Source organism: Salvelinus alpinus, chromosome 1 (genome assembly GCF_045679555.1).
Source record: "Salvelinus alpinus chromosome 1, SLU_Salpinus.1, whole genome shotgun sequence".
Taxonomy (NCBI): Eukaryota; Metazoa; Chordata; class Actinopteri; order Salmoniformes; family Salmonidae; genus Salvelinus; species Salvelinus alpinus.
Window position 1 is genome coordinate 38,233,543 of NC_092086.1, and position 17,068 is coordinate 38,250,610.

Here is a 17,068-nt window from a genome sequence, read left to right on the forward strand (position 1 = left end):
GTTTATATACATCATTGTTTTAATTTAGACAGATGACAAGCATACCCAAACTGACATTGTAAATTTGGTAGTTCACTAACAAGACATAATTTGCTATGGAGACCTCACAATTAAAAGCAAGCATTACAAACAATACAAAAAGGTAGCAATACAAAAAGTGTAGTACCATACAGTAAATGTGTGGCAGCATAGCTCCCAGTTTTCAACCTCCAATGGATATCACACTGTAGTTGGGTTGTGGAAGTTCCTTTATAAACAGGGGCGGACTTAGTGAGCAGCATACCACCCTGCATACCACTGCTGGCTTGCTTCTGAAGCTAAGCAGGGTTGGTCCTGGTCAGTCCCTGGATGGGAGACCAGGTGCTGCTGGAAGTGGTGTTGGAGGGCCAGTAGGAGGCACTCTTTCCTCTGGTCTAAACAAAGATCCCAATGCCCCAGGGCAGTGATTGGGGACACTGCTCTGTGTAGGGTGCCGTCTTTCGGATGGGACGTTAAACGGGTGTCCTGACTCTCTGAGGTCATTAAAGATCCCATGGCACTTATTGTAAGAGTAGGGGTGTTAACCCCGGTGTCCTGGCTAAATTCCCAATCTGGCCCTCAACCATCACGGTCACCTAATAATCCCCAGTTTACAATTGGCTCATTCATCCCCCTCCTCTCCCCTGTAACTATTCCCCAGGTCGTTGCTGCAAATGAGAACGTGTTCTCAGTCAACTTACCTGGTAAAATAACGGTAAAAAAAATGTGGACAACATTTTGTTATGGGTTTTATAGTAAAGACCTCATTTAACTGTAAAAAGAAATGACCTTTTAATGTGCCATTTTTGTTTAACCTGTAACCTTTATTTAACTAGGCAAGTCAGTTAAGAACAAATTGTTATTTACAATGACGGCCTACCAAAAGGCAAAAGGCCTCCTGCGGGGACGGGGGCTGGGATTAAAATGAACACAACAAGTCATGATGTTTTCATCTGATTGTCAAACAATCACTTCTTAAAGTAGCATCCAAACAATTTCCTTCAATTTGCAAGTGACAAACTATCTCACTGGAGATTATCCGATTATCCACCGGACGTGCTACCTGTCCCAGACCTGCTGTTTTCAACTCTCTAGAGACCGCAGGAGCGATAGAGATACTCTTAATGAGTATCTATGAAAAGCCAACTGACATTTACTCCTGATTATTATTTGACCATGCTGGTCATTTATGAACATTTTAACATCTTGGCCATGTTCTGTTATAATCTCCACCCGGCACAGCCAGAAGAGGACTGGCCACCCCTCATAGCCTGGTTCCTCTCTCGGTTTCTTCCTAGGTTTTGGCCTTTCTAGGGAGTTTTTCCTAGCCGCCGTGCTTCTACACCTGCATTGCTTGCTGTTTGGGGTTTTAGGCTGAGTTTCTGTACAGCACTTCGAGATATTAGCTGATGTACGAAGGGCTATATAAAATAAACTTGATTTGATTTGATCCTAGTGATCCAAACAACGCCCCTCTGTCTTTCTATATGGTTCCAATGTATCTGATTCTGTCTGGCCAAACAGCGTATGACATGCCATACTCTGTTTGGCCAGATTGCATCAGATACATTGTCTACACATACATGTCTTCTGCCTCGATGACAATGTCAGTATTACAAGCAGCACTTGTCTTTTGACTAAAGAAATGCATTAACTTACAACATTTTTCTGTTAAATCTTCTTTCTTTCTTTTTATTTTCACTGGTTGCGTTAATTGCACATTTCTCTGCCCTGCTGTGCAAGCACCTCATTGATACAGCTTAATTACAATGAAAGTCAAATGTGAAGTCATATCGCGTGAAACAATGCATGGGAACTCTGTCAAGGTGGAATAGTCCATTATTATAAACCATTTGTGGGGTGTCATGCAGAGACATTATTGGGGGAAAAAAGAAGATTGCTGGTATTTTATTGTTATGCCCAGCTCACAAGGCACCTTGATGATGTCAGGCCTGAGGCAATTGCCTCTTCTGCCTAATGGTAAGTCCGCCACTGCTTATAAATCAATGTCATTTAGGCATGTCAATTGTATCATGCTGAGCACCAGCTTTAAAATAAAAATAAATGTGTGAGCATATGTTATCAGAAATCATATGTGAACCAATTTCTTTTTAGTCCTACAGTTTGGGCTGCTGAAGTTTCTGTGTGTGACTCTTATCATCACAGTCCATATGATTGGAGAAGTCCAAAGAGCGACTTCTCTCTCTCTAAGCTTTCCTCATAATGGTGTGGTATAGTTGGCAGGGAACAGACCACTTTTACCCCGCAATCTTCCTTCCCACCACGATGGATCAGAGTGATCCAAAATGTCAATGACATCACCTGCACGGAAGCCTAGCTCGTCCCCTTCCTCCGCTGTGAAGTCGTACACTGCTTTCACCTGTATGACTGCCCTCTGGTACACACACACACACACACACACACACACACACACACACACACACACACACACACACACACACACACACACACACACACACACACACACACACACACACACACACACACACACACACACACACACACACACACACACCTGTGTTAGGTAATAGTTGGCCATAGGAACCAGTAATTTCAGAGGACATCAAGGATGAGCCCCCATATACTGACTATAGTAGGCTTACTGTACCTGTGGATGAGGTGTGGTTTCAGATGTCCTTTGGGGGGCTGGGAGAGAGGTTAGGGGGGTGTTTCTACCAGGGGTGCCTATGGTGTGAGCCCTCTCCTCCATCCCAGGTCTCTTACTCTGGGGGAAGAGAGGAGAGAGGTTGAACTCAGGTCAGACTCTAACCTTTAAACCAACCTACAGTATGTTTCAGAATCACAGTAAAACATTACAAACCCAATGAAATCAAATAAAAGCAATGACATGGTTTTACATGACCATGGTACATAGCAGCTTCTGAAAAACTGACATGATTCAAAAGACTGCATTGTAGGTAGTGTAGGTTTGTACTTTGGGGTGAGTACTGTAGGGTGAGTGGTGTTTACCTGCTGACTGTGAGGAAGGTCTGAGGCCCTGCGGTGTGACGTGGCTGCAGTAGGGGCCCCATAGCTCCTCTCCTCAGGTAGACTCCCCCTCTTCAACTGACAACAGAAGGATGTGGACAGGAAAGGGTTAATAAAGGCCCAGTGCAGTCAACATGTAGTTTTTATATCATATTGTACAACAGCTGATGAAACTAACAAAAATATTTGATCAGTGTTATTTCCTGATAGTTGCTGGTTGAAAGTACAATCTACACAGGACCTTCTGTGTAGAGGTTTTATTTTCCATGGTGACATCACCATGCGGTACTTTGGTTAATAGACCAATACCATTGGTTAACTCACCATTCTGGTGCAATAGCACACTGATTTCAGTTCCTGTATCTGTGCTTGAGAGTATATAAGATACAGAAGAGTGGGAAGTCAAGAAAGGGAAGGAAGCCTTCACTAAAGAGTTGATTGAACTGAGATAATATACGGCTGAAATACCGGTTGGGGTGCGGATGGGCTCTGGTCATCCCGGCTACCGTCTCTGAGGTAGATGTCCCGTTGCTTGGAGATGGAGGTGTTCTTGTAGAAGTCCACCAGCTTGTTGAGGGAAGTGAACTTCTCTGACCAAAGGAAGTAGTGGCCTTTGCTGTCCTTCATCACTTTGAAATGCTGCACGTCAAACTCATGTCTGAGGGGAAAGTATGGTTTTATATATCAGTGAAGCATGTCACAACACAACATCTGGCCTCTTAGTCACATACAGTACAATGCAGTTTTAGGGTCAATTCCAATTAAATTCCAGTCAATTCAGGAATGTCAATGGTGTGCATACTGGGAGCGGAGTCAAGTGCAGGATAGCAGAGAGTTGTGAACAGGCGGACACTTTATTGAGGCAGGAGAAACCAACAGACGGACGCCACTGCGTCGTCCAGCCAATGCAAAAATGCAAATCCGCAAACAGTCACAATAATATGGTATAAACACAATGACATACCTCGTGAAATAAAACACGGAATAAACGCATACCAGTAAAGTTCGTCAACATAGACACGTAACACAAAACAAACTCACACAAAGACATGAGGGTGAACAGAGAAATAAATACATGTAGTGTGATTGGGGAATGAAAACCAGGTGTGCAGGGAACAAGACAAAACAAATGGATAAATGAAAAATGGAGCGGCGATGGCTAGAAAGCCGGTGACGTCGACCGCCGAATGCCGCCCGAACAAGGAGAGGGGCCGACTTCGGCTGAAGTCGTGACAAGAAAGTACACTGACATTCCAATTCCAATTATTTTCAATGCTTTTCAATGAGGAAGATTTGGAATTTGGTTTAGTGTCTGAATTAATTGGAATTGAAATGGAATTTACCCCAACCCTGGTTGACACTGCCTGGGACTATTTTTATATGAAATTTGTGTCGATTTGTGATAAGCATGCCCCTGTGAAGAAATTTAGAATCAGTGGAAGGGACCATCCCTGGTTTTCAGATAACTTGGCAGAATTCATTAGAAAGATAAATATTTCTTGGGCTCAAGCTAGACATACAAGTGCTCCTGTTGACTGGGCCTCCTTCAGAGCGCTAAGAAACAAATACACAGGATTGATCAGGAAGTCCAAATCAGATTACTATTTAAATGCAGTCACAGAGAACCTAAACAACCCTACCAAGTTCTGGAAGCTAATCAAATCAGTGTCAGGTTCTAATGTATCCTCTGGCCTTCCTTTCCATTTAATGATGGATTCTAATGAAGTGAAGGATAAAGCCCATATTGTAGGGTTTTTAACAAGCACTTCATATCTGCTGGTTCAGTTTTTGATAATGGTGGGGCCCAGGCCTCTAATGTAAGCTCTGTTACTGTCAACTATGATATAGGCCCTCATGTGAACCATTTGATCTTTGAGCCTGTTTCTTATACTGAGGTCTATAAAGCACTAAAGGCTATAGACACTAAAAAGTCTGCAGGTCCAGACAACCTGGACCCCTACCTCTTAAAGATAGCAGCTGGTATTATTACTGAACCTGTGGCTCACATTTTCAACTTGAGTCTCTTGACCAATTACATACCCAGCATTTGGAAATCAGCTCATGTCCTCCCGCTGCTAACAGGTGGAGATCCCTCAGATGCTAAAAACTATCGTCCTATCTCTAAACTCCCTATCCTGGCCAAAGTCTATGAATCCCTAGTGAACTCACAGTTTAAAAAACGTGTTCATTGAAAGGAACATACTGAGCGGGGTTCAGTCTGGCTTTAGATCGGGGCACAGCACCACGACTGCAGCTATGGCAGTGGCAAACGACATCATTAATGGACTTGATAAAAAGCAACATTGTGCTGCTCTGTTTGTGGATTTATCAAAGGCCTTTGATTCAGTTGACCATGAATTGTTGCTAGCTAGATTCAGAAACATTGGTCTCAGTGACGGGGCAGTAAATTGGTTTAGGAGCTATCTTTCTGACAGAACACAATGTGTATATATACTGACAATCACAAGTCTAGCTTTCTAGAGATTAATAGAGGTGTGCCCCAGGGTTCCATTTTTAGCTCCTGTGTTGTTCTCAATTGTTATTTATGATTTGGGAAATGGGATACAACCAGCAAAGTTACATCTATATGCAGATAATACAGTCATATATTCATGTGCTCCTTCTCTGGTTCAGGCTGTTGAAGAGCTCCAGACTGCTTTTCAGTCACTGCAGGCTTCCCTTTATGGTCTCAAACTGGTCTTGAATGTACAAAAAACTAAATTCATCACCTTTACCAGAGCTAGAACTCTGCCAGAGAACGTTAGCATTGTCACATCTGGTGGCTTATTTATTGAAAAAGTGTCATCCTACAAATACCTAGGTATTTGGTTGGATGACAAGTTGTCCTTTAAAGTTCATGAGGATAATCTTATGACAAAGCTTAAATTGAAATTGGGTTTTTATTTTCGTAATAAGGCTGGCTTCCCGCTTATGGCTAGAAAGAAGCTTGTTCAAGCCACTTTTCTCTCTGTCATTGATTATGGTGACTTGTTGTATATGCATGCAACCTCCTCCGTCTTACAGAGACTGGACTCTGTTTATCATGCATCCTTGCGCTTTAGTACAAATGCCAAGTCACTCACCCACCATTGGTAGGTTGGACCTCACTTTATATGCGCAGAAAGATACATTTGTATGTGTTCATCTACAAAGCCCTTTTGGGTAAACTCCCTCTTTACCTCTGTAGTCTGGTCTCCTTCACCACCAGCAGTTACCATACCCGGTCTGCTAGGTGGTTGCTACTTAAAGTCCCGAGGACATTCACAGTATTAGGCAAGACTGCCTTCTCTTTTTGTGCACTAGACGCATGGAATAGTCTACAATCCATGTTTCATCTAAATATGTTAGTTAGTGCCACTGAATTAATTTAAAATCTTGATGGGAGACTTTTTTAGGCTGGATCATGTTGTTGTATTGTTGTATGTTTTAATTATGTAATGTATTGAATGTTGCTGCCTTCTTGGCCAGGTCTCCCTTGAAAAAGAGACTCTGGGTCTCAATGGGCTTATCCTGGTTAAATAAAGGTTAAATAAAAATAAATAAACAATGATAGGATGTGATGAGTTATGATTCAAACAATTTCATTGTGTTCTGTTCTATTCCATAAATCCAAAGTCAACTGTTTCTCTGGTGCAGTACTTTCATTGTCCCCTGCTGGCTTATGTTAGATATTGCAAGGAAAAGCTGTACCAGTAATATCAAGTATAGCCGACAGAAACGGAACTCTTCCCTGGCTCATAGACATTTCATGAGAAATGGAGGGAGATTGTGAAAATGTTCACAGATGAGTTTTGCAGGTTAACATGTTAGCACATTTTCATGCGGTGTAAACTCTAACCCCCCTAGGTACTGTTTTGTGATCAGTGAGCTCCCTGTAATACCCTGGCCTGAGCCTACACCCACCCACCTGACAGAGATGGAGAATTCTCCAGGGGAGCTCTGACTGCCACGGATCAGGAATCCCCCCACCTCCCTAGACATCAGGAGCTCCTCAGCAGAGCTGCGGCTTGCCGTCTCCTTGAACCAGCTGGACAGAGAGAGATACAGTATACAGATGTGGCTATACTGTACTTACTGTAAGCATACAAACTCATGTTGTATGTGTGTGTTCAAATTCATTTTATGGATAAGAATGAGTAACTTTATTTCACCTTGGGGTTTGTCTCTCAATGTAGTTTTGGGGCACAAAGCCTTCCTGTCCATGCAGCTCTGCCTTAAACCACTCATCTTGACTACCTAGAATCTGATTAGGGAACAGAGATAAACAAAAACAACAGAACTCACTGTTTAGGTTTAATATTACAGCAGAATACAACAGTAGAACTTTGTGTGTAGAATTTAGGAATTAGATTAGTGGAATGTGTCTTTAAAGTCAAGGCCCACACTCAGTTGTACTACTGTCATTCTTTAGTCTTACTATGGCACGCTATTCTGAATTGTAATGTGTCTCCTCCCATTCTCTCTCAGGTCATACTCACTTTCAGGATGTCTCCCTTTCGGAAGCTCAGCTCATCCTCAGCCGTAGCATTAAACTCGTACTTTCCCCTGGCTTCCATGGCGAGAGGTGGAAGGGTCAAAGAGTTGGAATAGGGAGGCAGAAGGACTGCAGTCGGTCTATGGAATGAGATGAGTCAGGGAGAGTTGTGGGCTGGTAGTTTCAAAGTAAGCAAACTATACAGTGCAGTCAAAAATGTTATTTCCTGTGTTTTAGATATATTTCGACACTAAGGTTGGAATAATACTGTGAAATTGTGAAAATGATGATAATGCCATTTTAGTGTACAGGCTGTTTAAAAAGACCACCTGAAATATCATCCTGTTTTGGCGGGATGGAGTTTTGGCAGTAAATTAGTTAATAGACCAATATGAAAGAGAGTTCCAAACTCCGGGCGGGACTGATTTCTTCATTCCGACCGCACCCGCAGCTTTTGATACCGCACCCGCCCCCTCCCGCTGGCTCTCTGTCCGACTCCCACCCGCTACTGCAAGAACGTGTCCCGAACCCAACCGCAGTCCCTCAATGTTACTTCAGGAGTATGTGACGCAACTCACGTGACGCAACTCACTTGCCAGCCATGGTCCTAGCAATTGTGTGCCCTATATAGGCAATATCAAAATGAGCAAAAAATAACCTGAGAAATCAGTTAAATTACCAGAGATTCTCACGTGGCCCATTATATTAGGCTATCGGTGTTACTGGGCTATATCAGCCAATAGGCTAGACGTTGTTTGAAGAGAGCAGAGTTGGAGAGAGAGCAGACACTTTCACTTTCTCTTGAGAAACGTTTTATAGCTTACCTTTTAGGAGTGGGACAATTTTCAGACAGAGATAAAAAATAAAAGGTGATCAATATGTATTTCTAGGCAATGTAAACTATAGCCTAATCATATTTAGGAAGTTAATTTCATTGGAAAGATAACTGCCCCCTGCTTCTCCGCCCATGCGTAGTCTATAGCTTACTATTTTAATTGAGACTACACACACACCTGATCATAGCCACAGGAAGTATTGGTGCTGAGAGTGCTGCAGCACCCCCTAAAAAGAGTAATTATAAAAAAATGCAAAAACAATGTTTTACTAGTCCTGTATGAAAGACCGATATAGCTGTCCGTAGCATTTTCCAAAAAATATTCTCATCCCCAAAATTGTCTGTCTGATCGCCAGCTTCCACCTGCAGCATGAACAATTCTAATCGCGCCTCAATGATCTCTGTCAGACCCGCAGCCTTCTACCTCTTTGCCAATAACAGCTATAGTTTTCAGGTTTCTCCTCCTTACTCAGACTACTCCCAGAGAGTCCTAGCTTACTTCTAGCTAAGAAGCTATTTTTGTTTCTTTTTTACCATTTTAATTTAAAAAATCCCAGTAAGGTACTTCATTGTTAATCAGATATTATTTGATATTGAGATGTAAATGGCTGCATTAGACCTTTAAGTCCTTAGCTCCTATAAGGAACATAGGCCTACAAATAACTGCACTGTTTAAACAGCTTACTGTATACTTGTATTTTAGGTCGACATTGCCAGTAATTTAACTCTGGTGGGGTAATTCTGCTGAGGTGGTGCAGTGGTGGTTTGCAAAATACAATTGTTACCAGCCTAGACTAGACTATGCTGTACATTCTGTAATCTGTGAATATTGCACCTGAGGCTGTAACAGCCATTGCATGGGGGAAATACATTCAGTGGAATAAAAAGTGGGGGGAAAAATTGAAATGGAGGAGATGACATAAGAGGAGTTGTGCAATAAGAACACAGATTTAGTTTCAAAACCCTTTGGTTCGGTTGTATACTTCTGAACACAAGCCTAAGTATAACTTTAGATAAATATATCCCATTCCTAGCTATGAAGTTTAGATATGGAAAATGAGAAATAAAGAAATGGGGAAACTGGAAAATAATTTTGAAATGGAAGCAAAACAGAGAAAAGTTGTCTGAGCCAGGCACTTCCCCTTACCTTCTGTCACGAAGCTGAGGAGAGAACAATTCTTGTTTCGGTAGTTTGTAGCATTCACCATGTGTTAATGTTTACCTACGGGACACATAAACAGACATGAGCATGGAGGAACAGGCAGAAGAGCGAGTCAGAGAAGGACAAACAACATCAGGAGCTGTCCATTTCCCCTTTCAATTAAGTAAAAAAAAAAACAGCGTAATTTTTAGAGATTGAAATCTCATGATGGTAATTATCTTTGATGTTCAATTTGCTGCTCTCCCACGTGTGTGTGGTTGAAGGGGGGTCTGCAGTGCATGCTCCAAAATCACATACATTATCCATCCCCAGAACCATAGATACACATGATTACATACAATTTCATAAATCTATCCCAGCCCTACCTCTCTACCTATTCAGCCATCAGACACCGGAGGGAGCCAATAACAGCGCTGTAGTATCAGCTTCTATTGCTCACCACGGCTCCAATCCTGTACCCTGATTAAAACTCCTACTCTGCAGTAAAATACCCCTTCTGTTCCCCCTCTCTGTCTTATTCAGAGCGGATATGAGTGAGGGTAGATAGATGATAATGAGAATCATTCACAGAGCTCTACTAAGCCGGATGGAAGGCCGCATAAACAACATGAGGACAACTGAAGATTCAATTCAATTACACGAAGAAAATCGTTTCAAACTATGTGCGTTTCTGTCAGACCCAGATGTATCTCTTTCTCTCTTTTTCTTTACCAGACAGGAACTATTCATTAAACCAGAGGAGGAAACTCTCCTCTGTCTCTCTCTCTCTCTAAAGTCAACACAACATATTCACTTATTGACAGTAATAGCTCACATATCAGTTTAATAGAATTGTTTTATTTAAAGGTAACCTTTAACTAGGCAAGCCAGTTAAGAACAAATTATTATTTACAATGACGGCCTACTCCGGACGACGCTGTACCAATTTCACGCCGCCCTATGGGACTCCCAATCACTGTCAGATGTGATACAGCCTGGATTCAAACCAGGTACTATAGTGACACCTCTTGCACTGAGATGCAGTGCCTCAGACCTCTGTGCCACTCGGTAGCCCACATATGATAACAAGAGTCTTATTTCTTGGAGGTTTGGATGAACAAGGAGAAGGTCAAGGGATATCACCACACATTCCATTGACATAAACTCAACAAATAGTTTAATCTAAATGATTCCCACTTCAGTTGAACCATGTGTGTACACAGAAGTGCACTCAATCTGTGTTATCTAACTCCTTCGCTCCATAAAACCATGTGTGTACACAGAAGTGCACTCAATCTGTGTTATCTAACTCCTTCGCTCTATAAAACCATGTGTGTACACAGAAGTGCACTCAATCTGTGTTATCTAACTCCTTCGCTCCATAAAACCATGTGTGTACACAGAAGTGCACTCAATCTGTGTTATCTAACTCCTTCGCTCCATAAAACCATGTGTGTACACAGAAGTGCACTCAATCTGTGTTATCTAACTCCTTCGCTCCATAAAACCATGTGTGTACACAGAAGTGCACTCAATCTGTGTTATCTAACTCCTTCGCTCCATAAAACCATGTGCCGTAAACACAGTAAAACATGCATGCAGCCAAACAGGCACTTCAGTTTTAAATCACTTGCCTCACCGAATGGCTCTGTTTCACTAATGAATGGAACTAATGAAGTGAACCTCCTGTTTCCATTGCAGATTAGCCCTCATAAACATTATCAATATAACTCTTACTTTTGATTTTAGATAAAACATATCCCAGCAGCTTGCTGAAAAGGCATGTACATAAACTGCATACATCCAACAAATCTCAAAATACTGTCAACTGCACTGACGAGAGAGATATAGTAAGGTAAGACACTACACTGACGAGAGAGATACAGTAAGGTAAGACACTACACTGACAAGAGAGATACAGTAAGGTAAAACACTACACTGACAAGAGAGATATAGTAAGGTAAGACACTACACTGACGAGAGAGATACAGTAAGATAAGACACTACGCTGACCACCACTAAACCCCTTACCCCACCCCAATGAGCATAAACCACTGATAAAATCTTTGTAAAAAACACTGGTCAAATACATCCCACAAACTACTTAATCATTCTGCTGTCAGGACAATTCTGCTATTAGACAGCCGTGAACACACACACACACACACACACACACACACACACACACACACACACACACACACAGACAGAACCTCGTTGTCGTCACTCTAAAGCCCTCGAATGCAACTCTGGACCTCAAAGCCAGTTCCACTGCATTTGTTCATTGTTCCCCTCTAATTATGGACTGATTTAGACCTGGGACACCAGGTGTGTGTAATTAATTATCAGGAAGAACAGAAAACCAGCAGGCTACGGACCTCACAGGGTAAGAGTTGAGTGCTCTAGAGCAGGTATTTGTACGCGCAATGCCGTCGGGGGTACGCCAAATACAAATGTGATTCACATTTCTTTTAAATAATCATAATATTTGTTTTTCTTCACATTTTCAAACAGTCCATTTATATTTTCCAACGGGGCTATACATTTGGGTGAGTTTTTTAAATCACCTGAGTAGCCTTGTTTCACTGCTAAAAATAAAATCAAACCATCTAGTGTCCAGCGAAATAACAACACAATGTCAAATACAGGTAGCCTAGTCAAATAATGAACATCCAATCACATTAACTGTTACTCTCTCGCGGGAATTCCACTAACGGTCCGTATGTAGCCTAACGTAGCTGCTGCTCATGTTGGTATCTGTACTTATGGTGCAAAAGCCATGACAGGGAGACATAGTGGAGTGGTAACGTGCATGCAAGCAGTTGCTCCAGATGCCACTTGGGTACACTGCAGCATCCACCGAGAGGCTCTTGCTGCCAAGGGAATGCCTGACAGCTTGAAAGACGTTTTGGACACTACAGTGAAAATGGTTAACTTTGTTAAAGCAAGGCCCCTGAACTCTTGTGTATTTTTTGCACTTAGCAATGATATGGGCAGCGACCATGTAACGCTTTTACAATATGCAGAAGTGCGCTGGTAATCAAGGGGCAAAGTATTGACACGTTTTTTTAAATTGAGAGACGAGCTTAAAGTTTTCATTACTGACCATAATTTTCACTTGTCTAACCGCTTGCATGATGACGAGTTTCTCACATGACTGGCCTATCTGGGTGATGTTTTTTCTCACCTGAATGATCTGAATCTAGGATTACAGGAACACTCTGCAACTATATTCAATGCGCAGGACAAAATTGAGGCTATGATTAAGAAGTTAGAGCTCTTCTCTGTCTGCATTAAGGACAACACAGGTCTTTCCATCATTGTAAGATTTTTTGTGTGCAAATGAACTCAAGCTTACGGACAATGTCAAATGTGATATAGCGGAGCACCTGAGTGAGTTGGGTGCGCAATTATGCAGGTACGTACCTTCCCAAAACAGATGACACAAACAACTGGATTCGTTATCCCTTTCATGCCCAACCTCCAGTCCACTTACCGATATCTGAACAAGAGAGCCTCATCGAAATTGCAACAAGCGGTTCTGTGAACATTTTATTTAATCAGAAGCCACTGCCAGATTTCTGGATTGGGCTGCGCTCAGAGTATCCTGCCTTGACAAATCACGCTGTTAAGACACTGATGCCCTTTGCAACCACGTACCTATGTGAGAGTGGATTCTCAGCCCTCACTAGCATGAAAACTAAATACAGGCACAGACTGTGTGTGGGAAATTATTTAAGGCTGAGACTCTCTCCAATACAACCCACCATTGCAGAGTTATGTGCATCCTTTTAAGCACACCCTTCTCATTAACCTGTGGCGAGTTATTCACAATTTTCAATGAACAAATAAGGTTTTATAGGTAAGATGGTTAAATAAAGAGCAAAATTATTAATTATTATTATATTATTATTTGTGCCCAGGTCCTATAAGAGCTCTTTGTCACTTCCCACGAGCCGGGTTGTGACAAAAACTCACACTCATTCTTATGTTTAATAAATGTATCGTATAGTGTGTGTGTGGCAGGCTTACAATGATGGCAAAAAAACAACATTGTAGAGTACGCTGACCCTGGTGCTAGAGGGGGTACTGAAGGTTGAATGTTTGAAGGGGTACGGGACTATAAAAGTTTGGGAATCACTGCTCTAGAGGATGGAAGTCTCAAACATGTAAAACTGTAACAAAACAGTAGCCAAGTCCCCTGGGAAGAGACAGTGCAGAGCAGAGGGGATCTACTCTAGTAACATGTCACCAGTAAGGTGAGCCAGGGGCATGTTGGCAGTGTGCCAACGTCCCTAGAGCTCCCCTGGTACAGTGACCTGGGTGAAGGGGATATTTGCAGTGGTTTCGACTCTCACTGCCCACATGAATTTTAGCTGGATTTTTTCTTAGCACTTTTGTGCCTCCTCAACAGCCCAGTAGGTTGTTATATAGTCTTGTGGAGCCAAACATTCCACCATTAGTCAAGGAAATAGGATTATGATGTCTTAAACAGATATATTTATTAAATAACGGACATTGTAGAAGTGGTAAGATCTATTACGGAGTAGCGTGCATCATTTTCTTTGTTGGAAATGTTAGAAATGGAAAGTTTTATAATTAAGGATTTACATTATGCAAAGCCTAACTATGTGAAGGCACTAAACATTTCTCTACACTTCACAAATCAGAGATTAGTGAGGAATGTGCAGAATGTGTTTTGAGAGTAACTATGACATCCAACTACCCAGCACTGAGGAGAACAGCACGAGACAATACTGTATATACATTTATAAATATCCATCCATTCTCAATTATGGGAAATCCAAATTCAACAAGTTCTATATATTTTAGTAAACAACAATTTACTGCCATGTAAAGCATTGAAAGATCCAGTGATACTGTACTGTTTGTAATCTATTTGACACACCATAGTAGCTCACACTATGTCAATTAGACTGACATGGCTAGCCTACTATGATTGAATCGAGGACCTTGTTTCAGCAAATAAACAACCCCCCAAAAATGTTAACTTATAAAGCTTGCTCAATAGTGCACCTGTCCTCTTCAGTGGCTTTCGATTTGAACTGAGTTTCATATCAAATGAAAACACATTATGAACATACTTCCTCATCACATAAATACAACTATTGTTGAACTTATCTCCTACTACTCATACATTACCACATCCCAGAGGAGAAGCTATTTGACCTTGTAGAGCACTGAGCACACAAACCAATGAGGAAAAAACGTTCACGCAAAAAGCTATTTCAAAATACCTTTCACATCACCATGGCGTGGGCAGGGGGACTATCTGTAAAGTTCGTTTACAAATAATTTAACAATAATGAAAATGTTTCAACTGTTAGGTCAAAGATAATATCCTTGTTGTTATACATTTATAATAGCATTGCATAATATGGTAACAAGTTGTCTCATAGCCTACTTATGTGCTCCAGAACTATATTGCATATCCTTTTCACCAATGTCTGTGGACAACTGTTGGTTACTGGGGACAGTTATTGCTTGTATCAAACAGCTAGTTAAAGTACACTATGTGGCACTTCTTTCAATTGTCCGGTTAGTTGCCATAGAATCAGAATCTAAAAGATTTCCAACAACTTATAGGGAGAGAGAGACAGTTCTCTAACCACTAAAGAGCAACGATTCACAATTCAGATGAGAGGAAGCTGACTAATTATTATAATTAATTACATTACAGAAAAAGTGGAGTGGGTATGACTGTAACAGCTGTTCCTAAGATTAGAGAGAGAGACTTCGATGACTATAAACCAGTCGCTGAAGTTGAATGGATTGCTCTGCAAGCAGTGTCTTTCTTCAAGCCAGCATGACATTATAAATGTTAAATGTAATTATAAGAGGTTTGGTCATTTTGGTGACATGATTTGGCTACCCATATAACGGTGGGTATATTACATTTACATTTACATTGATGGTTGCATCACGTATGTAAGAATAATCAAGCATTCTTCAAATGGGTAAACTATATATTGCAATATGATATTTACCTTTATCTCATGTAAAGAGCCACGCGTTGACAGTCACAAGAGGTTGGGAAATTTACGCAGCCAGCCAGGGCTTTGCCAACTAGATCATAATTTCAGTAAACATTTCGCAAGTTCGCATCAAAAGGAAAACGTCATATTCGTAAAATCATAAAGGTTAAATAAAACAAATCCGTTAAAGACTGTTTACTCCCGCGTCCTTTCATTGAAGTATAACAACGCTGAGACTTTCGAGTTCCCTCCCCAACACGCACAATAGCTGAATGTCCCACCGGGGAGATGAACCAGTTACTTGCACTTGGTCAGAGACCGCCTCTTTTCAAAAGGAACTTTTGGACTTTACCTCAAAAATGCTGATGAATAAAACAGATAATTTTCATAATGTGACAATAAATAATAAAGGCTTATGCACTTGGTTGGAGACCGCCCCTTTTCAAAAGGAACTTTTGGACTTTACCACAAACATTCTGAGGCAATGCATCTCAGTGCAAGAGGCGTCCCTACAGTCCCTGGTTCGAATCCAGGCTGTATCACATCCGGCCGTGATTGGGAAGTCCCATAGGGCTGCGCACAATTGGCCCAGCGTCGTCCTGGTTTGGCCGGGGTAGGCCGTCATTGTAAATAAGAATGTGTTCTTAACTGACTTGCCTAGTTAAATAAAGGTTAAATAAAATAAAAATACATTTAAATGAATAATGTGACAATATGTAATAAAGGCTTATTGCATGAGGTAAAACATTATGATAAACACACGCAAACACACGCGCAAACACACACACAGAATAGACTTCATTCCTGTGATCTTCCATGTGTCTTTCAGATAGGCAAATTAATGCTCCTTGGCATCATCTTGAACATGTCCAAATGTTTCACATTCTTTCGGGTGGCATGCATGAAGATCTCATTGGAAATGGGCTTCCCACGATAAAACACTTGACACTCCTCAAACAAACTAAACTGAAGTTATCGAGCTCTATTTCAGTAACCTACGATATTTCTATGACAGGTCGTATAGGCTAATTCTTGTCTATATCAACACATATCAAAACATATCAATGTAGGCTTTCAAACCAATATAAGTTATATAATTCAGCCTGCATTATACAGTTAATGGAAACTGATGGCTTTGGAATTTGGTTATATAAAGTTATCTACAGTCCTCATATTTCTCTGTTTGGTGTGTTTTTTCTTGGCTATACATTCATAACACATGCTGCTGACCATCATTATAGAGAGCAAGCAGGGAGTTTACTGCATGCAAAGAGGCTGAGGGATATATAGTGTAGCTCTGCCACAGGTGGCAGGTGGTACCTTAATTGGGGAGGATGGGCTCTTAATAATGGCTGGAACGGAATAAATGGAATAGTATAAAACACATGCTTTCTGTTCTCCCCTTAGCAGCCTCTTGTGCAAGTCTTCACATGTTGCTAACTAAAGCTGCAGTCTGTGACAGGAAGTCAAACCCATAGAGATTACAGCGTGGTTTCGCTCTCTTCTTTTCTGGTTCAATATTATTTCTTGCTGACTCTAAAGCTTGGTCCACTTGATGTTCTAGATGTAAATGACAAGTTATTTTTCACAGAGTA

At 41.3% G+C, this 17,068-nt stretch overlaps 1 protein-coding gene across 1 annotated transcript; it reads right to left on the reverse strand.

The window, feature by feature from the left end:
• Position 1: 1 nt before the first annotated feature.
• Positions 2 to 15,768, reverse strand: LOC139575279 (GRB2-related adapter protein 2-like). The gene is made up of 9 exons (XM_071400239.1): positions 15,486 to 15,768; positions 9,484 to 9,558; positions 7,506 to 7,641; positions 7,179 to 7,270; positions 6,935 to 7,054; positions 3,496 to 3,685; positions 3,010 to 3,105; positions 2,648 to 2,764; positions 2 to 2,413 (listed from the first exon to the last, which is right to left on the reverse strand). Exons 3-9 carry the CDS (start codon positions 7,581 to 7,583, stop codon positions 2,237 to 2,239), a joined length of 870 nt encoding a protein of 289 aa, XP_071256340.1. The 5' UTR covers positions 7,584 to 7,641; positions 9,484 to 9,558; positions 15,486 to 15,768; the 3' UTR covers positions 2 to 2,236.
• Between the last annotated feature and the right edge of the window lie 1,300 nt (positions 15,769 to 17,068).